The sequence below is a fragment of the Petaurus breviceps genome, unplaced genomic scaffold (genome assembly GCF_028583685.1).
Source record: "Petaurus breviceps papuanus isolate PSGF00001 unplaced genomic scaffold, PetGlider_PUasm1.0 91133, whole genome shotgun sequence".
Classification (NCBI taxonomy): Eukaryota; Metazoa; Chordata; class Mammalia; order Diprotodontia; family Petauridae; genus Petaurus; species Petaurus breviceps.
In genome coordinates, this window is record NW_027187419.1 from 57,639,188 (window position 1) to 57,663,784 (window position 24,597).

A 24,597-nucleotide genomic window follows, 5' to 3' on the forward strand; every position below is an offset into this window, starting at 1 on the left:
TCCTTTCCTTTAATGAACTTAAATTCTTTGGGAGTGGAGGAGGAGTCAGAGAAATAACATGTCCCTATATGTAAATGTGAAGTATTTGGGTCAGGGGTGAAGGAGGATCTATCATGGAACAACGAACATGAGCTTGGACAGCCTTTGGGAGATGGTAAAGGATGGCGTGCTATGGTCCATGGGGCCATAAAGAGTTGGACATGACTGAACAACTGAACAGGAAGGAGAATCAGGAAAGGTCTCAACTCAGGTGATGCCCCATTTGAGCTTTGAAAGTAACTAGGGACCCTAAGAGGCAACCAGACATGGGGCACTTAGCAGTGCCATGAGTGAAAAACAATGTGTCATGAGTATAGAGCTGGGAAAAGATGCCTGTCAGGGTATCAGTTTCCAGTTCTGTAAAATATGGGAATTAAGTTAGAAAATCTCTTAATTTCTCTTTCAGTTCTCCATCTGTGATCCTGTGATGCTATGATTACTTAGTTCTGCTTTGGGCAATCAGACTAGCCTTTAAACTAACACATTTATATGGTGTTTCAAGGTTTACAGAGGATGTAGCATTTTGGTCTTAAAGGATGGGTAAGGTTTCAACAGGTGGAGACCTTCCCTCATAATGACACTACCATCATACAAAGCTCAGTATTAGGCAAACACACTCCTTGTTTGCCCCAAGCCACATTTTTCCAATTCTGTTTTGATTGTCTGTGTAACTAGGGATGAAAGGGAGAGTAAACATATGGTTGGCATGCCTGGACTTTTTTTTATGGACAAGAGAAAAGCTGGCTGGAGAGAGGGGCATATCTATTATTTGGATCTCTGTGTGTCCTTTTAGTCCCATGTACTAAGTGCAAAAAGAAATCAAGCATACAGAGAATTGCTTGCATTTTGCCAGTTCCAATTTATTTTTGTGCACTCATTCTACCTGCTCAGATTATTAGATCATGGATTTGTGGGGGCACGAATTCCATCTGTTGTTTATAAATATTTCCCCACATCCACTGCTACAGTGCTCAGCTTAATCAAGAGATTATTATCATTTGTGGTAAAGGTAAAACTTTCCAAAGGATGTACAGATTCACACATCTCGTCCCTTTAAAGCACCATCAGAACACTAATAAAACATCCAGGGGATGGAGGCAGGGTGGTGGAGAAATCACTAGAGATATCCAAGATACAGAGTAAAATATTGATATGGAACTTTAGAGGTGTGTGGTTGGTATCACTTAGGGTGACAGAATTGGAAATCTCAGTTTCATTATAGCCTTAACAAAACTCACAGATGAGGAAAACAGTGCTTGATTTTTGCTGTAAATATGAAGCAGTCTCAAATCCATTTCCTAAAGGATTCTCATTAAAACCAACTGGAACCAACCACCACAAACCATCAGACAACCAGATACTCAGAATTCTGCATATACAGACCCTTCGACCCATTAGTAATAATAACAACGGATAACGTTTGTATGGCACTTAGCCAGGCACTCTACTAAGTGCTTTACAATGTGAGTGTCACAACCTGGAAAGTAGGTATTATTATTATTCCAATTTTACAGATGAGGCAGACAAGGGTAAAGTTATTTGCCCAGGACCACACAGCTAGTAAGTGTTTGAGGCCAAATTTGGACCAGACCCTCTACTCTATATACTATCCCAGTACCTATTTTCCCAAGCAGTGTTTGCCAAGAATCCAAGCTGATCCTTAGGATTTATCCTAAGAAACTGCTTTCTGGGTGTGTTCAGAGGTCAGCACACATTCAGTCCGAACTGATATTCAGAATAATAAGCTAGATATATTGTCACATGCTGTCTCTGGGACAATTGGTTTTGCTTACCTCATTTTCTTTGTAATGACGGGAGGCTTGATGAGTAGGTGAATGGGGGGTATAAGCAAAAATGACCGTGAAGTAAAAACAAAAAGCATAAATAAAACATTTGAACCTAAAATGCCACAAATAATCAGCAAAGATGCATCAAATTGTATTTATTAAACTATTTCAGAAAGAAAATAAGATAATAAATGTTCGATTTATAAATGCTTGATTTCCAACAAGGGTTGAAATAAAAAAAAGGTTTTCTGGTCACCATTGATTCAACACTACTAGGCCAATTTCAACCCTTCTGGGTCTCAGGTTTTTTTTTCATCTGTTATTGTTCATTCAGTCATGTACAACTCTTGGTGACTCCATATGGAGCTTTCTTCCAAAGATACTGGAGTGGTTTGCCATTTCCTTCTCCAGTAAATTAAGGCAAATAGTGGTTAAGTGACTTGCCCAGGGTCATGTAGCTAGTGCGTGTCTGAGGCTGGATTTGAACTCAGGTCTTCTTGACTGCAGGCTCAGCATTCTATTCACTACAGCACCTCACTGCCTCTTTTCTCATCTGTAGCATGAAGGAATTAGGTATCTGGGGCCCCTTTTGGCCCTAACATTCCACAATTAATAATATTCAGTCTGAAAATTCAGTTAGAATATTCCCCTTCCCCATTGTGTTCCACAATAATTTCAGTCTTACTGAATTCATTACAGACAGTGATCTTAACATGAGAATTAATACTGTGTCTACCACCATAGAATACAAGCTCCTTGAGATCAGAGACCATCTCATTTTTGTATTTGTATCTCCAGCACCCAACACAATAGCAGGCACATTGTCGGTATTTCATAAATGCTTGATAACAGATTGATAGCTAAGACATAGCTGATTGCTTACTTTCAGTTTGGTAACTAACAGTATCAAAAATGCCCGATTACATCCCTCCAAACCAGCTATTTCTAAGATGTTTTATTTTCTTGGGCAAGATAGCTAGTCAAAACTAGTTAATTTGGAGTAGAATTTACTCTCACCCATCAAGAATCAGTGTTCAGTGGGCCCTACCAGCACCATTTGGACCACTTTGACATGACCTCCTTCACTTCCAGCCCCATAGCATAATGTGCTTTAGTTGGATGCAAATTTGGGTTGTTATTTCTTTTTCTGTGTTTGTGCAGCTGCCACAGTGTCTACATATCTTTTTATTCATTTGTCCACATTGATATAAGCCGTTATAGATTTCTATCTCTGAGAGGTCAGGAACAATGCCTGCTTAATTTGCAACATACAAAGATAAGCATTAAATAAGATTTTTTTTAATTGATGATGATTTCTCCATAGGGTTTTAAGAAATAAAATGCACTTGTAAATACCAGGCATACTTGGAAGTAAATGCTATTTGAAATTCTTGTTAGCAGTGTTACTGGATACCTAGGTAAGATTTGTCCAGATTATTTCAGGAATCATTTTCAGTCCAGTTCCTTTCTGCCACAGGAAGAGACATCAGATGTTGGGAAATGAGCATTCAGGTTCTAAAGCGCCAGATTCCTCAGGCTTTTAGTTACCTCATTGGCTTCTGTAGGCTTAATTTTCATCTCTGTCTGGATAACTTACAGATCTATGTATCCAGCCCTAACCCTAACCCACTACCACCCTTTGAGCTTCATCTCACATTGTTAGTTGCCTGGACATCTCAACCTCAGTATGTCCAAAACATGACTTATTATCTGTCCTGCTACCCCAAACCCTTCCTTCTTCCAAACGTCACTCAAAGATGATGCCATCCTTTCAGTCTAATCAACATTTTTCTTGACCTGCCACTGTCCTCATATCATATATCTAAACACCAAATCTTGCTTTTTCTACCTCCATAACATCTCTAATATGACCCCTTCTCTCTTTTCACCCAGCCCGAATCATCTCTCACCTGGATTATTGCAACAGCCTCCCAAGAGGTCTCCCTACTCCAAGCTACTTCCTATCCCAGTCCATCCCACACACAAAAGCAAAACCATTTTTCCTTAAGATTTGTATCTGGGGGGCAGCTAGGTGGCACAGTGAATAGAGCATTGGCCCTGGAGTCAGGAGGACCTGAGTTCAAATCTAGCCTCAGACACTTGACGTTTAACTAGCTGTGTGACCTTGGACAAGTCACTTAACCCCAATTGCCTTGCCTTCCCCCCTCCAGAAACAAACATACAAACAAACAAAAAAATGGTTTGTATCTGGCCATGTGACTTCCCTATTCCATCACGCCATGTGCTCCCTAAGTCCTCCAACATAAAATGTAAACTCTTCTGTTTAGTCTTGAAAGCCCTTCACAACCTGGCCCCAACCTGTCTTTTCAACTTCATTGTACATTACCCTTCTCCCATACTCTGCCACCCAGCCAACTGACCATCTTATATTTTCTTCATGTTCGTCATATGTGACATTCCAGTTCCCATCTCTAGAGCTTTGCATTGGCCATTTCCTGTGCCTAGAATAAACTTGCTCCTCACTTCTGATTCACAGAATCTCTTTGTTTCATCAAGATGCAACTCAGACACAGCCTTCTTCATGAAGCTTTCTTAATCTGCTGCTAGGACTGTTCCTCCCAAATTATCTTTGTATTTATTTCCTTTCTATTTATTCTGTCTGCACTTACATAGGAGAGTCAGTGTGGCATAGTGGATTGGGACCTGGCCTCAGGGCCAGGAAAACTGACCTGCCTCGGACATGTGTAGGTCATCTGACACTGGGCAGGTAAGTCACAGTCTCTCTGAGTTCTAGGCAAGTAAGACTATTAGGTTGCAGATTAGATTACGACCTCCATAGGACATTCCCCAATGAAATTACAGGTTCAGTCCCTATATATATATATATTTGTGTACATGTCTCTTCCATGAAAATATAAGCTTCTGGTGAGTAGGGTTTTTTCATTCTTTCTATTTGTATGCCCCAGCCTTTACTACAGTGCTTGGTACACAGTAGGGGCTTAATAAATACTTGTTGACTAGATCCTATCAAGTTCAAACTAATGAAATGGCTTTGTTTCTTGTGTTTCACCTGTGGAATTAGGCCAATGTTATGTAGAATACTAGGCCAAGAATCAAGAGGACTGGGCCGTAGTCTCACCTCTTCTGCCAGCTCGGTATGATTTCAGGTGGCATAGTGGATAGAGCACCAGGCTTGCAATCAGGGACACCTGAGTTCAAATACAGCCTCAGACACTTACTAGGTATGTGACCCTGGGCAAGTCACTTAACCCTATTTATAGCCTCAGTTTCCTCATCTGTAAAATGAGCTGGAGGAGGAAATGGCAAACAGTTCTAGTATCTTTGCCAAGAAAACCCCAAATAGAGTACACAAAGAGTCAGACACAACTAAAACAACGGAACAACAAAATCATCTAACTCCTTGGATCCTCTTCTGTAAAGGAAAGGGCTAGACTCAGTCTTTAAGGTTCTTTCCAGCTGTAACATTTTGAGATCCTCTGTATAGCAGGGATGAGCAGAATCAGAGTGCTTGCCCAGTTTAAAGAAACAGATTTAATTCCTTGGTTTAAATGCATTTCAGAGGTGAAGAAGCCTCATATATTTTCATCATTCATTAATATTGGTGGAAAAGAGGAAATTTAAGTAGATGAACTTATAAAGCATTAAAGGAAGTGATCTCTTCTGGTGCTTAAAAAAAAATCTGCAATCTGACCATTTCAGATGAATGGAAGAGTATCTAAATTAAGTTATTGAAAGTAACAGCAAATTCCATGTTATAGAATTCTTAGAAATTCTCTGTTAAACACCTCTACAGTGTATTGACTGTGGCAGCTGCTAGAGGTGGCTAGGTGGTACTGTAATTAAGGTACTGGATCTAGAGTCAGGAAGATCTGAGTTCAAATTTAGCTTCAGACTCTTTCTAGCTGTGTGATCCTAGGCTAGTGATTTAACCTCTGCCTCAGTTTCCTCATATCTCAAATGGGAATGATAGTAGCCCCTACCTCCCAGGGTTGTTGTGAGGATCAAATGAGATGATATTGGTAGCGTTCAGCACAATGACTGGCACACAGTAGGTGCTTGTTTCCTTCCTTCATATACTGACCCAAAGTTCACTCAGCAAGCAATGTAAATTTATGCTCAGGATCGTTTTGTTGTACATTGTAAATCCTCCAGAAACTTGCAATCTATTCTCATACTTATCCAGAGATAAGTATAATACAAGATAGAATATGGTAGAGCCAAGGGAGGAATATAGACGTTCCTTAGTTGTATTAGAAACACTCTCTTTTGCTTGATAATGTTTCTTACTTGAGTTTTATTATGGTGACTGTTATATGCTATGACAGTCTTTTCTCTAAAACAAGTGGAGGCATTCCTATAACTGACAAATGTAGCAGTTGGGATGTTTAAATCATTCAGATGCCATATGTGATCAAGATGATCTAAGAATTTTATTTTTTCCTGGTTTTAAAATGTGTGTTTCATTGAATCCCACAAACAAATTAATAAAAAAATTAAAAAACAAAACAAAACAAAATAAAATGTGTGTTTCTCTCAGCATAACCTGCAAAATATGACAGGAGGGTGTTTTCCCCTTTTTTTAACCTTATTGTATATGATGTGTACTTGGAAATATGTAGTCTTCCTTTTTATTCATTCATCACTTATAATGGTTAACCTCAGAATCACATACTCTCAGAGTTAGAAGGTGCTTCAGAGAGGGCCCTTCTTCTACATGACAGCCCTTCATATAATCAGGACAATAGCTACAAAGCTGAAGAGAAGAATTTTCTTATGCAACATACCCATTTTACAGATGAATAAAGTAAAGGGTAGAGATGTCAAATGACTTGTTCAGAGTCACATAATTAGCAAAGGGCAAGCTGAGGTTAGAACTGAGGTCTTTTGACTCCCAACAACACATTATTATTGTCCTTCCTAAGTCTTCTCCAGGCTAAACATCCCTAGTTCCTTCAAGCAGTCTTTAGATGGCATTAACCTGAGACCATTCGCCATCTTGGTCTCTTTCCATCTGGTTGTACTCTAGCTCATCCACTCCTTTTCTCAACTATAGCACCCATAAGTAGTGAACCCAGTGTTCCAAAAGTGATCTGACCACGGCAGAGGATCGCAGTGTGCTTATACACCAGAGAATGAGCAGCTTCGTTCTACTTATTATAATATTAACACTGATAGTCTTTCATCTCTGTTTCAGGTACAACCAAAGTAAACCTCGTGAAGATCCCGTCCACCACCTCCAGTCCACGAGACACAGCCCTGGCGGCTGTGATCTGTAGTGCGCTTGCCACCGTTCTATTGGCCCTGCTCATCCTTTGTGTTATCTACTGTAAGAGACAGTTCATGGAGAAGAAGCCCCGCTGTAAGTCTATTTCTGTGTCCAGGGAAACCAGAGAAGTGAATTATCACCAGGGCCATTAAAGGATTTGACAGGAAACCTGCCTAAAATGAGAACCAGTGAACTGTTAAAGTAATCAGAGATTAGTGAAAATAAGCCCTATAGTCTTTTAGTCTCAGGGAGGCCTTAGGACAGGGAGAAGGAGGAGGTATAGAATGAATGGCATTTTTATAGAAATGTTGACAAGTATGAAACATCTTAATGCCCACAGATAAAAATGAACATTGCAATTCTTTGTAACCTGAGAGTCCTACCACCTTTCTAGATTTCTTGACAAATGGTTTTCCAGGTTTAATGATCTCATTTGAAGATTAAACCTAGTAGTAATTAAAAATGCTAGATCTCTCATCTTAAAAAACTACGAAAGGTTAGTTTGGAATTTTCCACATTCTCATGTTAATTTATGCTTCATAAAGGAAAGTGCAGAAACAAAGAGTTAGCTTGATGCATTCTCCTTCTTCCCTCTTTACCAACAGGGTCTATGAGATCACAGGATATCCAGTACAATGGGTCAGAGTTGTCATGTTTTGACAGACCTCAGCTTAATGAATATCCCCACAGAACTTGTTGTCAATGCCATCAAGATTCAGCACAGACTTGTGGTAAGTAAGGCCTCATTATGAGCATATTAGAGGAATGAGAATAAACCAAAGGAAGTGGGAACAGAAGGAACTGAGCACCATTACCTAGGATCTGAGATGCTCTATTTTAACTCCTAGTTAAAAATGATATTGTCATATTATCCCCCCTTTCTCTCTGATGGTTTGATTCTGATTCCAAGTGTTAAAAGAAAATTGTCACCTCATTAAAACCCTAGAATGTCTGGGTGAGTTCCTCTTCATCGCGTGGGGTCAATAGAGCTTTCATTTAAACAACCTGACACCCTGCCTGTTTAGACAAGTGTTTGTTTCCTGCCTTCCCTGTAAAGTAGCTCTGAGAATTCAGTCTTGACAGTTAAATTTATGTGTGAGATCTATTGGCCTCAAACCCAAAAACTGTGTGCATGGGCCTTCATCATGAAAAACCTTGAAGAAACCAAATGATTTCTAGAAATGTCCATATAAAAGTGTTCTCTCACAAGAGTTCTAATCACTCTACCAATGGTAACTATCAATAATACCAATTGAGGCAACCAGAAGGAGCCAAGAGAAAGGATATAGCTCTCCAAAATCATGGTAACATGATGAGGGGATAGCCCAAGGGGCTGGTAATTCAAGAATATTAAGTTTTTATAAAAGACTGAGTTCTGTTACCATCAAAGGAACAAGTGGAAGGTCTTTTTATGGGCTCTCATATAGGATTCAGAATGTGAAACATAAAATTAAAAGATCTGTTGCAAGCTCATGAGAGAACAAAGTTTATAGAATATACTTGTGCACCACAAAATTATAGATATAAAGCTGAAAATGTGAGAAAATAACTTTTCCTAAATATTTTAATTTCTTCCTGCAGGATTTTACGTTTGCTCACAAATGGAAATTAAATACATTTCTCTCCAGTACAAGACAATGAGTTTAATAAATGCACGCTGCATATAAAGCTGGGAATTTTGTTTATCTTTGTTTTCTCTGTAGTGTCTGGTGTAGCAATCAGTATATGATCAGTCATTTTTATATGATAACTGAACATATGGAGGAATGGCAAGTAGACTCAGGAATAGGATGATATCAGTGCTACAACATTATATGTGGATGGCCACTCTAGGTAGAGGCAGAAAGCCAAGGTTGATAGAGAGATGACCTCAAAACCAGGAAAACCCGGGTTCAAATTCTCCCTTTGATACATGATCACTGTGAGACCCTAAGCAAATCATGTCACCTTTTAGCATCCAAGGCAACTCTCCAAGATTGTAAGTGCAGAGAAGGCACCAGCCTCTATTGTATACAGGGTCCCCATATCTGGAATGCACTCCCTTCTAATCCTCTACCACATAGAACCCCTTGCTTCCTTTCTTGATGCTCTCAATTATTAACCCTCTCTCCTTCTTGAATTTGTTTTGTGTTATGTTTATATCCTTTGTATTTGCTTTCTTGTGTGCATATTGAATCCTTTTCAAGGTTCCTGAGGGCAGAGACTACATGGGTTTTGCTGTTGTAGCCCCAGTGCCCTAAGAAATGAATGTCGAGTTGTTGAACTGAATGATGTTGCAATGGGAGTTACCTGAAGGAATCTCATGACCCTATTTTATTTTTTTTATTTTATTTACTTATTTTAGTTTTCAACATTCATTTTTATAACATTTTAGCTCCAAATTTTTTTCTCCCTCCTTCCCTTCCGTTCTCCCCAAGATGGCAAGCAATCTGATATAGGCTATATGTATACAATCATATTAAACAAATTTTCACATTAGTCATGACCCTATTTTTAAAACCGTTGTATTCCTCATAGGGCCAGTTCATTTGATTCCGTCCTTGTGCTGTGATGAGACCTGTAGCATGGATCATGGCACTCGGGGCTGTGCTCTCCACTCCAGGACCACCCTTCACGAAAGGTGAGTTTAGGCATTCATGACATTTCACATCTCCAAGGACAAGCAAAGGATTAATTGACTTACCAATACCAAAATAGACCTTTTTGTCTCCAAATGCTGAATTCAAGAAAAGAAGTCACATGTGACACTGATTACTTTTCTGTGAAATGCCCTCCCAAATTAGACAGATTGCCTTAGAGCTTCTTGGCAGTTCAGCACTCTACCTTCCACTTGTACTGGTTCCGTTGTACTTTTGTGATTTCTACCAATTGAATACACTTAATCCCTATGCAAGACTTTGAATTTAGTGCATACATGTTTTTATTGGCAATGAATTTTTCAGGTGAATGTGTAGTTTGGGTGGTTTTATGGATATCCAATAGAACGTAAGCAGGGACATTTTCCATTTTCCTCTTTGTATCCTCAAATCCTAGCACAGTCTTGCACATAATAAGCATTTCAAAAAATGTTTTCTACTCTACTGATTGATCAACCAATCTGTTTTAAAGCAAATGAACTATTTTAGCTTAAATTAGTGAGGTAAATAAAGTAGAACAGCAAACAGCATAAAGTTACAATTCAGAGAGGTATATATAGGTTCTTCTAAGAGTTTGGTTATCGTTGTGGTAATGTCTCTGGACATCAGTCTTTTATAAGTTTTCTCCATTCCGTTTTTACTGATGTTCCTTTTTAAATTTAATTTTACTTTTGCTTTTTTGCCCTCTCAGGAATGCAAGTTCAGTGGGGGAAATGCTTCCAACATTCTTTGGTTCCATTTCCCACTCTACCTGTGGCGAGCTTTCAGATGCCTGGCCACTCATGCAGAATCCCATTTGCAGTGACACACTCTCTCTCTCTGAATCTTATTTGGAACTGAATGGAGGAGAGAGAAATTCTCTCAACCTGGAAACTGAAAACTCAGCCACTTTGGATTCAAACAGTAGCCAGGACCTGGTGGGTACAGTGGCTCCTCATCCTGAAAACTTGGCAGAAGCTACTGAATGGTCTCAACAAAACACCCAGACAGACCCACCATTAACTCAGGAGACTTTATCTTTTAGAAACCAACTGGAGCAAGAAAATGAGGATACCATGAATATGGTCCCCCAACCTTCCCTCCAGGTAAGAAAAGATGATTAATATCAGTGTTTACTTAGCATCTTCATCAGCCTTGAAATGAAAATGCTAGTTCTGGGTTAGTAATTGGGAAATAGGGTTTACTCAGATCTTAGAGTATACTTGATGAGTAATTTGATATTCTGTTTCTTTTTTTAAAAAATAAATAATAGGAACTGACTTATGGAAGAGTTCTGAGTATATTAAATTCCTACATACAAAAATTTATAACATATTCTATGGCCTCAGTGGTTAGTCCTTCATTACTAAAATCCTATTTCAAATAGGAAAATCCTGTGTTGGTCATAAATAGGGCTCTGGTTGTACTAAAAGTTTAATTGTTATCCAGTATTTTGAGATAGGGTAGGGGCAGAGTACTAATGACAGAATACTTTGGGATTAGGGTCCAGAAGGCTTGAGGCTGGGTCCATGCTCCTCTCATTAGTAGCTCCATGAACTGACTGGTTAAACCTGAGCCTCAGTTTCCTTGCACAAATAGTGAAAAGAGTAAACCAAACTAGATGATCCTTTAACATGTCTTCTGGATCTAAAGCCTTTGATTTTTAAGGCATTTAATAAATGTTTGATGAATAAAGATAGTTTATGAATTAGAATAATGTGTGTGTGTGTGTGTGTGTGTGCACATGTGCCTTTACTGGGTGGGAGAGAGTGTGGACTTTTGTCTTTGAATGGTCAACTCATTGGTAGAAGAGAACAGATGAGCCCTTTCCCCAGCTGGGAGCCAAAGAAGGGAGTGGGGCCAGAAAGTGAGTTCATCCTACATTCTCTCAGTTATGCCCAGTGGCCACTTGAGTCTGTTCATATAATGCCTTCCCTGTATTCACCAAATGTGAACTTTGAGAGAATCCAGTTACTGAGAACGGGCAGCACATAATAATCAAAGAGGGTGCTTAGCATCTCATCTAACATGCATTTTTTTAGAAAGAAAATCAGGCCCTTTGTGATATATGTAAATATTTTCTCAGGCTTTTTGTATCAAGTCAAGATATCTGAAAATTAAATTTGAATAATAACTATACTATATTAGAATATCAGGAGGACTTTTCAAAATACCTATATTTGAATTCTGGCTATTTTGTTTACTGTCTGTATGACCTTGGGCAAGTCATTAGCCTCAATTTCCTGGTCTATAAAATGAGATTAGCCTAGATAGAATGTCTTTAACATCCCCTACATCTCTAAATCCTATCATTCTAATTGCCTCTCTATCAGTTTCTATGGACTGAATTTTCAGTTATTAAAATTACCTTTACTATATTGAGTCTCCATTAGTGATTTCTTTTTAACCAATTGATTGTATGGCATTAAGTAGGTCATTGGGCCTGTGTTCCTTCAGCTATCAAACACAGGGTTTCACCTAGATGATGTCTAAAGTCCCTCCTAGCACTAAATTATTTCAGTCTGTGATTCTTCCATTGACAGGTTTTGGTTATTCCCTTGGTTGTGGGAGAGACTGAATAATTAATTAGAATAAGTATATGCTACCAACAGAACTCTTGATCAGAGCTTTTGTTGTTGTTGTTGTTAACCAAGTGTGTTGACAGTATATAAAATTATTAGTTATCAACCATTTCATGGCCTTTCATCAAATATTTTGATATAATATTTGTGGGGACTCTCCATGTTCTAACCTTGACTTAATTCTAGAAGGGTTCCAGAAAAGAAATATTTCAGTGAAAAGTCCTATTGACATGGGCTTCTTGTCTCATTTTTCTTTCATGTTATTTCTCCTGGTGGTAGTATGAAAAACTTGTCATGCTTTTGTGATTATTAAAGTTTTTCTTTAAAAATTAATTTATAATATTAACTTAGACTATGCAATTAATGGGGCAGGGTTTTTTTTTTTGTTTTAATTTACCCCTACTCAAATAAAAAAAATACTAAAAACAGGAAGGAGGGAGGAAGAGAGATAAGAAAGGAAGGAAGGAAAGAAACAAGCATTTATTAAATGCCTACTATGTGCCAGCCACTATGCTAATCACTATACAAATATTATCTTACTTGATCCTCAGAAAAACACTTTGAAGTCAATACTTGCTGTTATTATTACCATTTTACATTTGAGGAAATTGAGACAGAGGTTAAATGACTTGCCCAGGATCACATGGCCAGTAAGTTTCTGAGGTTGGATTCAAACTTACATCTTCCTGACTCCAGATCTAGCCCTCTGTGCCAACTAGCTTCCAGGAATTCCTGCTTCTAGGAATTAGTACTCCACGACAAATTTTCAACATGAAAAGACATGATTGTAATGATAACATTAGTTTTATGTATAAATATATTAGAGTGAGGTAATACATACTATTAATGAAAAGCCTTTTACATGTAATTTGTAAACATTTTAAGATCATAGACTAAAGGTAGAAGGAACCCCAGGCCATCTAGTCCAATTCCTTCATTTTATAGATGAGGGAACTGAGTCACAAAGAGTTTCTAATAACTTGTCCAGGATTATACAGCATGCAAGTGTCTGAGAAAGGACTTCGACTCAGGTCCTCCCAATCTGAAGTCTAGCATTCTATTCCACTGAGGCAGGTTCCCTGATAAAGATCTACCAGAATATTTCTTCTCCAGGAAGGTCTAAGTCTGTTGGTCTTCTCCATATTGTTCCAGGCTCATCTGTTCCCTTAAGGTTTCCTTACATAGAGCCTTACAAATAGAAACCTCTTGTTAATATTTGTCAATTGACTAGTATATGCTTATGAATTGATTGAGGAGATGCATGGATAGCTAATAGGAAGGAAGGTATCAACAGAGGGTACAATAAGGGAATGTTGCATTTTTTCATTTTTTTTAGCTTTATTCAGAGGCCTTAAAAAACCACACATTTGCTTTTGAAGAAACCAAAAAAGAACATAGACCAGGCAAACCTCACTAATCTATGGTAATGGGATTATTGTGAACATAATGAATTTGCCTTAATGACCTCATTTGCATTTAATAGTATCCATTAGCATTCAAACAATTAATATAGTAAAGTTCTTAAATATCCCTTCCTTAAATGGATTAGACAGGTGTTGCCAAGATGTCAGGATAGAAGCAGGAAAACTCTGTATGCCCCCTCCATAACCACCTCAAATACCTACAAAAATAACTCTAAAGAAACTGTAGGGCTACAAAACACACAAAGTGAAAGATAGAAACAAATCTTCCACTGAAGACAGCCCAGCAGACCAGCAAGAAGGGTCCATCTCAGCACTACGAGCCTAGCGCAGCCCCTTGTGAGTCTTTGCTTTTAGCCTCAAGGCGACCACAACCAGCCCTAGCTGGAGGGACTTTAGGAAAGTGGATCACCAGCAGCTGTGGTAGTTTCCAGAATTATCAACCCATAAATGCCAAAGAGAAAGTGAGAGTTAAGTGTGGACTTTGTGGGAACAGGGGGTCTGGGAGAGTAGTCCAGCCTCTGCCCCTGGAGGGTGAAGTGGATGAGGTACGTGGCTACTTCAGAGCTCCTGGCCTGCAGATTTTAGGGGGACCAAGTGACCAGTCTGAGGTGTAATCACTCTTGCTGTAACCTGCTTGGATCAGGATTGCTGTCTAGGGTAGAGGTCCTGGGGTGTGTGATCAGTGTGCCAGAGCCAGTGGAGGGTTCTAAGAGGGCACTCAACTAATAGCTCCAGCAGCTGTGAAAACCCCAGCAATTTGGGACAAAGCTCTCCTCTCTGGAAGCAGAGTTCTACTGTGGCAAAAAACTCAAAAGTCAAATAATTGACTGGCAACAAGAGCAAGCAAAGGAAGAAAAGCAAGCACAGCAATCCAACTTTGGATTCATTTTTTGGGGACAAAAATGATCAAAGCATGGAACAGGAGGAAGACAATGAAGTCAGAACTCCTGCACCAAAAGCTTCCAAGAAAAATATGAACTGGTTACAGGCCATATAGACTTTAAGAAAGATTTTGAAAACCAAATAAGAGAAGTGGAGGAAAAATTGGGAAGAGAAATAAGAATGCTGCAAAAAAAAAAAACAAAAACAGGAAAAGAGAGTCAACAACCTGACTTTGAAGAAAATAACACCTTAAAAAATAGACTAACTCAAATGGCAAAAGAGGCTCAAAAAGGCAATGAGGAGAAGAATGCCTTTAAAAGCTTAATTTGCCAGACGGAAGAAGAATCTCAAAAGCTCACTGAAGAGAATCATTCCTTCAGAATTAGATTGGAGCAAATGAAAGCTAGTGACTTTATGAGAAATCAAGATACTATTAAACAGATCCAAACAAATGAAAGAATAGAAGGCAATGTGAAATATCTCATTGGAAAAACCACTGACCTGGAAAATAGACACAGGAGAGATAATTTTAAAATTATTGGACTACCTGAAAGCCATGACAAAAAAAGAACCTAGAAATCATCCTTGAAGAAATTCTCAAGGAAAATTGCCCTGATGTTTTAGAACCAGAGGGCAAAATAGGTTGAAAGAATCCACTGATCACCTCCTGAAAATGATCCCAAAAAGAAAACTCCTAGGAATATTATAGCCAGGTTCTGGAATTCCCAGATTAAGGAGAGAATATTATAAGCAGCCAGAAAGAAACAATTTGAATATTGTGGAAACACAATCAGGATAACCCAGGATCTGGCAGCTTCTACACTGAGGGATTGAAGGGCTTGGAATATGATATTCTGGAGGTCAAAGGAGCTGGGATTAAAACCAAGAATCACCTACCCAGCAAAACTGAGTATCATGTTTCAGGGGAAAATATGGTCATTCAATGGAATAGAAGACTTTCAAGCTCTCTTGTGGAAAAAACCAGAGTTGAACAGAAATTTTGACATTCAGATACAAGAAGCAAGAGAAGCATGAGAAGGTAAACAGGGAAAAGAAATCATAAGGAACTTATCAAAGTTGAACTATTAACATTCATACATGGAAAAACAATAATTGTAACTTATGAAACCTTTCTCAGTAGTTGAAGGGAATAGAAATATATATATGAGGGTATATGGACATATGTTTACAGGAATACACAGGAAGGGATGATACTTAAAAGGTGAAATTAAGAGGTGAGGGAAGAATATAATGAGAGAAGATGGGGAAAGACAGAATGGGGTAAACTATCTCATATAGAAGAGGTAAGGGAAAATGGTTACAATGGAGGGGAAGAATAGGAAGGCAAAAGGGAATGGGTCAACCTTATTCCCATTGAATTTGGCTCGAGGAGGGAATGAAATACACCCTAAATAGGGTATCTCACCCTCCAGGAGAATAGGGGGGGAAGGGGATGAAAGGGATGATGATGGAAGGGAGGGCAGGCTTGGGGGGGAGGGAAGTTGGAAGCACCCACTTTTGAAAAGGGATGGGATCAAAGTAAAGAATAGAACAAGTGAGAGGTGGGATAGGAGGGAGGGAAATATAGTCAGTCTTTTACAATATATCTACTATGTTATTGTTTTGCATTAGCCACACATATACAACCTATACTTCCCAGTAAGGGTGGGTGACAAGGGAAGAAAGGAATGAATCTGGAATTCAAAGTTTTAAAATCAAATGTTTAAATATATATGTACTATTATTAATACTATTTTACATGTAATTGGGAAATAATATATACAGGCAATGGGGCATAGAGATCCACTGGAAAAGCCGAAAGGGGTATGGAGAAAATATGGGAGAGAACAGATTGGAGGAGGGGATATCCTGTGGGACTGCTATTTTGGGGTGGTGGGTAGGGGAAAAATGGGGAGAAAATTTGTAACTCAAAATCTGGCAGAAATGAATGATGTAAATCGGAAGTTAATAAAGCATTAGAAAAAGAAAAGATTCTGCAGGAAAATTGACCTGATGTTTTACAACCAGAGGGCAAAATAGAGGTTGAAAGAATCCACCAATCACCTCTTGAAAAAGATCCCCAAAAGAAAACTCCTAGGAATATTAGACAGGTTCTGGAGTTCCCAGATCAAGGAGAAACTATTACAAACAGCCAGGAAGAAACAATTTGAATATTGTGGAAACACAATCAGGATAACCCAGGATCTGGCAGCTTCTACACTGAGGGATTGAAGGGCTTGGAATATGATATTCCGGAGGTCAAAGGAGCTGGGATTAAAACCAAGAATCACCTACCCAGCAAAACTGAGTATCATGTTTCAGGGGAAAATATGGTCATTCAATGAAAGAGAGGACTTTCAAGTATTCTTGATGAAAAAAACAGAGTTGAATAGAAAATTTGACATTCAGATACAAGAAGCAAGAGAAGCATGAGAAGGTAAACAGGGAAAAGAAATCACAAGGAACTTATCAAAGTTGAACTATTTACATTCCTACATGGAAAAATGATAATTGTAACTTATGAAACTTTTCTCAGCATGAGAATAGTTGAATGGAATATAAATGTGTATGTATGTATGAATATATATGTATACATACATATATGTCTATGTAGGAGGGTATATGGGCATATGAATACATATGTGAGTGTGTGTATATATGTGTACAGGCATACATAGACAGAGGGCACTGGACCAATTGAATAGGAAGGGATGATACTTAAAAGGTGAAATTGAGAGGTAAGAGAGGAATATAATGAGAGGAGACGGGGGAGAGACAGAATGGGGTAAACTATCTCATATAGAAGAGGCAAGGGAAAATTGTTACAATGGAGGGGAAGAACAGGAAGGCAAAAGAGAATGAGTCAACCTTACTCTCACTGAATTTGGCTTAGGGAAGGAATGACACACACTAAATAGGGTATCTCACCCTACAGGAGTCCAGGGGTGAAGTCCAGGATGAGAGGGGGCATGATGGAAGGGAGGGCAGGTTGTTGGGGGGAGGGGAGTTGGATCACCCACTTTTGAAAAGGGACAGGGTCAAAGTAGAGAATAGCAAAAGTGGAGGTCGGGATAGGAGGGAGGGAAATATAGTCAGTCTTTCACAATATATCCTCTGTGGAAATGTTTTGCATAGCTACACATGTACACCCTATACTGTATTGCTTATTTTCCCAGTAAGAATGAGTTAGGAGGGAGGAAGGGAAAGAATCTGGAATTCAAAGTTTTAAGATAAAATGTTTAAAAAATATATTATTATTATTATTACATGCAACTGGGAAATAAGATATATAGGCATGGGGTATAGAGATCCATCTTGCCCTACTGGAAAGTCGGAGGTGGGGACGGGATAGAATATAGGAGAGAGCAGATTGGGGAAGGGAATGTACAGTGGGATCACTGTTTTGGGGTGGTGGGTAGGGGAAAGACGGGGAGAAAATTTGTAACTCAAAAATCTTGTGGAAATGAATGATGTAAACTAAAAATAAACATAATATTTAATTTAAAAAAGAAAAAATGTGTTAGGCATACCCCTTGGAATCTTGCTTACCGCAGTTAATATATTTAGCAAATTGTTTTCTCTTTATAGTAGTATACTTCACTCAAGCCCAGGTTGAGCTCTTTAAAATCCACATTACTAGAGGGTGAATTTGATTGCAAAGTAAACTTCCTTCTCTAAGCTCTTCCTCCAGGGCCTCATCCTGGAGTGAAAGGTGACCCTGAGATCTGTAAAAGAGCACAGGCCTTGGCAAGTCTTGGCAAACAGAAAAGGCCTTGAGTGGAAGAGACTGCAAAGAAATTGGCCCCCTCCAGGACCAGGCCAGTGAGTGGCCAGAGGCTCATCACCACCAGGGGATTGATCTTTTGGGCTAAGCAAATCATCTGATAAAGTGTGGAGGAGTCCCCATCTGTGTCAGTCCATGGAGTGACCCCCCCCGCCCCCATGAAATTAGACCTTTTGAAAATATTAAAGATGTAAAAAAAAAAAAAAACCTCACTGATTTGCTGCACTAATTCCAGAGAAAGTTTGGGTTGTTGACTTGGTTATCAAATTTATTAATTCATATAAATCATTTAAAAATCAGAATTATAGGGAGTATTTCACCCTTTCCTTCTTCCTCCCCATACAATTAATCATTGCTTTCACAGGTGGTGGACTAGAACCCTAGACCTAGAGTCAGGAAGGCCCAAATTCAAATCCTTCCTCAGACACAGTTGCATGACTCTGGTCAAGTTACTTACCCCTTCTCCCTCTCAGTTCCCTCATCTGTAAAATGAAGATAACACTAGCACTTACATTCTAGGGTTCTTGTGAGGACACAGTGGTACTTGTAAAGACAGCTGCAGACCTTAAAGTCTTACATAAATGTTCGATATTATTTTTATTAATTCACATACATATGGTAAGTTAATCTATCAGTGATGCTAGCATATACCTCTTAGGATTTGCCTTAATAAACAGATAAGGCCAGCTTATAATTACTCTGTCAATAATTTTAATTACTTAAGAAAACCAGCTATTTCTGGCTAACTACCAATACTTTGAAAACCCCTATTTCTATTTCCCTTTCATTCTTGTTCAGGATTATTTTGCTCAGCAGGTCTCTTTATAGGTTGTAGAAAAAGTGCTTTTCAACCTAGGTCTTGTCTGAATCATCCTAGATTTTGCATTAGCAGTATCTGAACTAATGTTCTTGTACTATATTTAATGCAGCTTATGTTTTTTTGGTATGCTCTTCCTTTTGGCCTAAAGTACCCTTGCTTTGTGATTTCCGGAAGTCAATGTCCTATTTTGAGAGGGCCAAACAAAATGCTTTCTTTCTGCCTGAAGCCTATTCCTCAAACTACCCTCAGGAGGTCAGAGGTTCCTTCCGGCTAGGAAAATCTGTCAGAGGCTGATTGTACATATTCCCATGAGACAATCGAAAAAAAAAGTCTTCTCATCCCCCACAGCTATCTGCAAACTTTCTTCTGTTGCTTAATTGATGATGGTATCTTCCAGAAACTCAATCCAGGCATTGTACATAGACTCCTTTCTATTTCTATGGGAAATAAGCAATGTTTAACCCTCCCTCCTTCCCTCTGATACAACCTATTTATACTTTAAGGGCCCAGCATCCTGGGATAATAAGTACCCCCCTATTTTCAATGTTAACAACTAGGCTGGATAGAAGTGGTAAGGAGGCAAGGTTAGTGCTCTGGACCTAGAGTCAGGAGACTCAGGGGCAAATCCTGTGGCAGCTACTTAGTTGTGTGACCCTGGACACTTCATGTCTGCCTGCTTCAGTGGCCTCATCTGTAAAATGGAGATAATAATAGTATCTATCTCCCAGCGTTGTTGTGAAGATAAAATAAGATATTTCTAAAGTACTTTGCAAATCTTAAAGTGCTATATAAATGCTAGCTATTATTATTAGTGTATTCCTCACCTCAACCAGACAATTAGACTAGAAAGTTTATGGAATATGGATCATGTCGTTTGTTTAGAGGGGGAGAGAAAATCCACAACTATCTCTGTGTATGAAATAACAGTTAGAGTTTGCAAATATTAGATTGCTTCATGAACTCTGAAAATGTTTACTTTGTTCCCAGACTCCTGCACTCCTCACTGTGTGAAGCTATATCATCCAACATCGGAGAACTAGCAATGGTCCTTTTGTCCATACAGTATGACAACAGCGCAAAACTTTAACAAAAGGGACATTTGAAAATGAAATTGCTCTTCCCGAGTCTATGATCTACCTTGTGTTTCCTTTAGTTTGCAAAAAAAGTTAACAAACTTTTTTTTTCTTCTGTTGTGGTTTTAGGAAGCCTAAAAGACTTTTCTACCAGGAATAGAAGTGTACATAACCCTGATGCCACTCTGCTAACACTGGGGAACCGAACCCAGTCTGGACCTTCAATGGTTTCTAACAAAGCTGAATTGAACTGGCCACATTTCAAGTCTTTCAGCCAATTGTGTCTGAGCCAGACCAGCTGGGAACTGAAACCCCAGGGCATAACTTGAGAAAAGACTAAAGACAGATTCATGATACTTTTCATCTCTTCCAAACAAGCAGTTTCCATGCCACATGTGTGACTTAAACGACTAAAGGATTGAGCTTGAAGCTAAAGAGATTATGTCCATGTAACTGGAAAAAGAATTGAATTAGGACTTATATTCCTCCACCAAATGGCTGCATGAGACTGGAGAGATGGGACATTTGTGGATGTCTGTGTTTTGTTTTCAAAAACAAACAGTAACTGGCATCATCCTAGACAACAGCTTGTTTAGTTTTGATGTAGAAGGAACTCAAAAGTAAGTTCTTCTCCTTGTACAAATGTCCTTTTTTGATAGTCTAAGCTCCCTAGCCCAGGTGATTAGAGTGTTAATGAGGCCAAAGGCTTGGGGTGATCTCTACCCAGGTTGGTTAGCATCTCAGAAAGATGCATAGACTGCATCTCCAGTGGGAACCAGGAATATGACAAATGTATGCTCTTGGTCATAATAGGGAGTGCAGAAGAGAGTGGATGGCTCAGTCATCTGTCACCATTACTGCCAAAAAAAAAGTAACAATGCACATACCTTACCATCAGATCATCTTTGTGTACAACAGACAATACACACATGTATGTATTGATGATGAAGCTTTTTATTGTTACATCTGTTTCCAAGGCTGAGCTTCCAATGCTCAGAAATGTTTATGTCATAGTTAAACAGTATTTCTAGGATAAAGAGCTTTTATTAAAGTAGTGCCTTTTGTTTTGAAGGTTTAATAAGCTGTAACATAGCAGGTTAATCCACTATTAGAGTTTAGAGTTTGTTAGTAGCCTTTGACAAAACTCCACAGTACATTAAAACCAGAAGAGTATTCAGGGTTGGCAGTATGTAGTTACGTTAGAAGGAGGTCCTTGAAAGTACCAGTGTTATGGTACTGAAACCTCTTCCTGTCCCCAACATAATTATTAATTGGCTGTAGGAACATAGGAAAGTCACAAAGGCCTTGCACTCCAGCCCCTATCGCCTCTGGATTTGTGCACTGGATACTCAAGTGATTTGCTAGGGGGAAAGATAGCCCTGTTGGGGTGAAAAAGAGATGTGCCTGATATGTTTCTGAAGTTCATTTCCCTTTTCCTGTGGCTAAGGAAATGTTAAAAAGGGCTCTCCTCACTGCAAGAGCCTACACAATCAGTGTGTCTTTTAACCAATTCCTCTTGATAACTCTTGGCCACGTTTGCACTTTTTAAACATTGATTTTTATCTCATCAGCATTGTCCCTTTTTTCCCAGTCCTTTTACATATTTAAGGTTTAAGCTGACCTTCATTTTTCCCCCCAGGCTTGTTAAAGTCCATCTTTTCAAACAGATTTTTCCCTCTTTTTGTACACTGTGGTTTGATAACAGTGGAAAACATAATGTGTCCTCTTCCACATAACCTTACCTCTCTCCAATCTGTGGGGTTGAGGTACATTTTTGTTAGCTTGTCTTGGTTTTTTTTCCCCCCATCTCATTACCTCACTTCCTGCCAGCTGAAAAAGGAAATTACATGGTTTCTCATGGTCTATAATCTTACATGTCCACCACGTGGGCAAACAGAATTGAAATTCTTTTAAAGTATAAACATTACTATCAGTTAAGTCAAATATTTGCATCAGAGCAATCTTGTACATTACAGCATTAAGAAAAACATTATATCCACTAAAAAGAAACTCCAGTGTGCATTATTGTGCAGGACACTTTGCTAACCAAGAGCTAACAGGAATGCCATTAGCACAGCCATAAGAAGAAACTTGGTTTTCATGTTAAAGAACTGCACTTTGGGGATATTATGAAATTCATCATTGGGTCAGAAGTCTAAGCTCATTTTACTCATGTTAACATCTTTGACCTTTATGAAAATAACCTTCAGGAAAATCTCTTTCATGGACAGTTTCCATAGATTCTTTAAAAATACTTTTGAAAATGTAATCAGTCTCACCACAAGCCAGTCTTACTACATTTAGGTCAACAAAGAGAAAGTCTCCAAGAAAGTATAGTAAAGAGCGTCAGTTTGCGTGACTTACTGTAACTCATACATACATGTAATCGATTCCAAATCTTTGCCATCTACTCAGAGATTTAGAGATAGAAAGAGCCCTAGAAATCATCTCAATCCAACTTCCTCATTTTACAGTTGAGGAAACTGAGGCCCTGTGACTTTTAACTTGCCCAAGGTCACATGGTTAGCTAGTGACATAGGCAACAGCAGAACTCAGGTCTTCTGGCTCCCAACCCAATATTTTTTCTCCCTACAAACCTTCCACTTCTGTTATGACAAAAGAGCAATGGAATGATTTGTTTTTTTAAATCACTCTTGTGTACTCTCAATATTTTTTTTCCAAGTGAAGAACTCTTACTGACTTCAAAGACGGACACCTGCAAGAGAACACTCAATGATGTGAATGAGATTTTGACCTTGGATCTCAAAACATCACTTCTGATCAGTTGAGAAATGCAAGGCCATTTCATTACCACCTGCTGAAGAGGCATATGAAAATATTCTGCTGACTCTCTAAGCTTGGTTAATATTTTAGAGAAATGCAATGCACACTTCAGATTCCTAAAGATATTATTGGAATGTTGCATAGCAGTCAACAAGCTGACCTTTCAGGATATGTGTGCCAAGGAGCTCAGATAATTCATGATTTAAAGCATGTAGCTTGTTGGAGTTTACAGTCAGTATGATTTTTGGTTCAAGAGCATTGGGGTGTGCTGGAGCCAGTTTGAACCAGTTCTCAAGAGCTGATTATTAAATTTTCAGTGTGAGTATTTACTTCTTGGAAATTAGCAAAAGCATCAATTCAGGACTTGATTTATTGTTTTGTTGACTGTATAGAGTTAATAAAGTGATGGGGAAAATATTGATAAAACAGATTAAATTTAAAAGTGTGTCATGCATTTTTTTGTTTTGTTTTGGAGAGCTGGTTGTTAAACATTTACTATTATACCCCTGAACATGATTATGTATGAAATTCATTCAAAGAATGAAGTGTCTATTGAGATCACTGAATTAAAGCACAGGATTTTCCCCTTCCCTCTTAATGTAAATTGTATATATTTTTTTAAAAATAGATTTTTCTACTTTGAATTGCTATTGTTTATGTTGCTTAGGTCAAGCACTGTGGTCTGTGCCAGTAGAAAACGTCCATTGCCACTTTAAGGGTGTCAGTTTGAATGAATTTAGTTTGTGTCATTGCTTTTTTTTTTTGCATATGAAACATTTTTTTAATTCTATAAGTTATAGTTTTCCTGTATAAATAGTTGTGTGATGCTTTTTTTATCTGTGAATAAAATTTCTACTTAAATTGTTCTTCTGTGTGTGTCCACTGAATAAATCATTTCATGGAATGATAAGATTTAAAGCTGGAAAGGGGAAGATTTGTGGTTCTTAGGGTCATAGATTTAGAATTGAAAGGGACCTCAGGGGTCATCTAGTCCAAACCTTTCATTTTATAGGCAAAGAGGTGAGAGTCAATGTTGAGTTCCAGGTCCTTAGACTACAAATCCATTACTTTGCATTTCGCCATACATGCATTTTGAGCTGGATTCGATATTTTTTCCTTCCTCTACATACTATAAAGAGAATAAGGATGTTCTTCATGACCACAACAGACCTGTGACCTCATCAATTTGGGTACTCCCTTCCATGGTGCAGATCATATCCTATTCATGCCATCCTGGCATGTTTGCCCATAAATCTGCCACAAGGCGTCCACTCAAAGTGGCTCTTCCTCAAGTTCTCTTTTTATTTGCTTTTTTGGTTTTGTTTTATTTTTGGAGGGGGAAAGGCAGGGTAACTGGTGTTAAGTGACTTGCACAAGGTCACACAGCTAATAAGTCAAGTTCCCTTGATGTTGGGTGATTGTCAATAGGACATGAGCTATCTTTGCCTTCTTGTGATGTGACTTTTTCATTCTTTTTTCTCATCGTGTAGTTCTTTCAATGGCATCCTTTTTCTCACTGCTTCATGACTTCATTTTCAACATGCAGTGGCTTGTACCTT

At 38.6% G+C, this 24,597-nt stretch overlaps 1 protein-coding gene across 5 annotated transcripts in view; it reads left to right on the forward strand.

The window, feature by feature from the left end:
• The window catches only part of TNFRSF19 (TNF receptor superfamily member 19), an 89,654-nt gene extending 65,750 nt beyond the window's left edge, over positions 1-23,904 (forward strand). For 2 of the 5 annotated variants that reach the window (XM_069080295.1, XM_069080296.1), the window contains exons 6-10: positions 7,003-7,167; positions 7,680-7,805; positions 9,592-9,694; positions 10,402-10,795; positions 20,169-20,314. In XM_069080295.1, coding sequence (XP_068936396.1) covers positions 7,003-7,167; positions 7,680-7,805; positions 9,592-9,694; positions 10,402-10,795; positions 20,169-20,192 — 812 coding nt within the window. In that variant the 3' untranslated portion in view covers positions 20,193-20,314. Of the gene's footprint in view, positions 1-7,002; positions 7,168-7,679; positions 7,806-9,591; positions 9,695-10,401; positions 10,796-20,168; positions 20,316-20,383 lie in introns of those variants that run through there. The other 3 variants (XR_011166778.1, XM_069080298.1, XM_069080297.1) reach the window with 3 other exon arrangements.
• Positions 23,905-24,597: the final 693 nt, after the last annotated feature.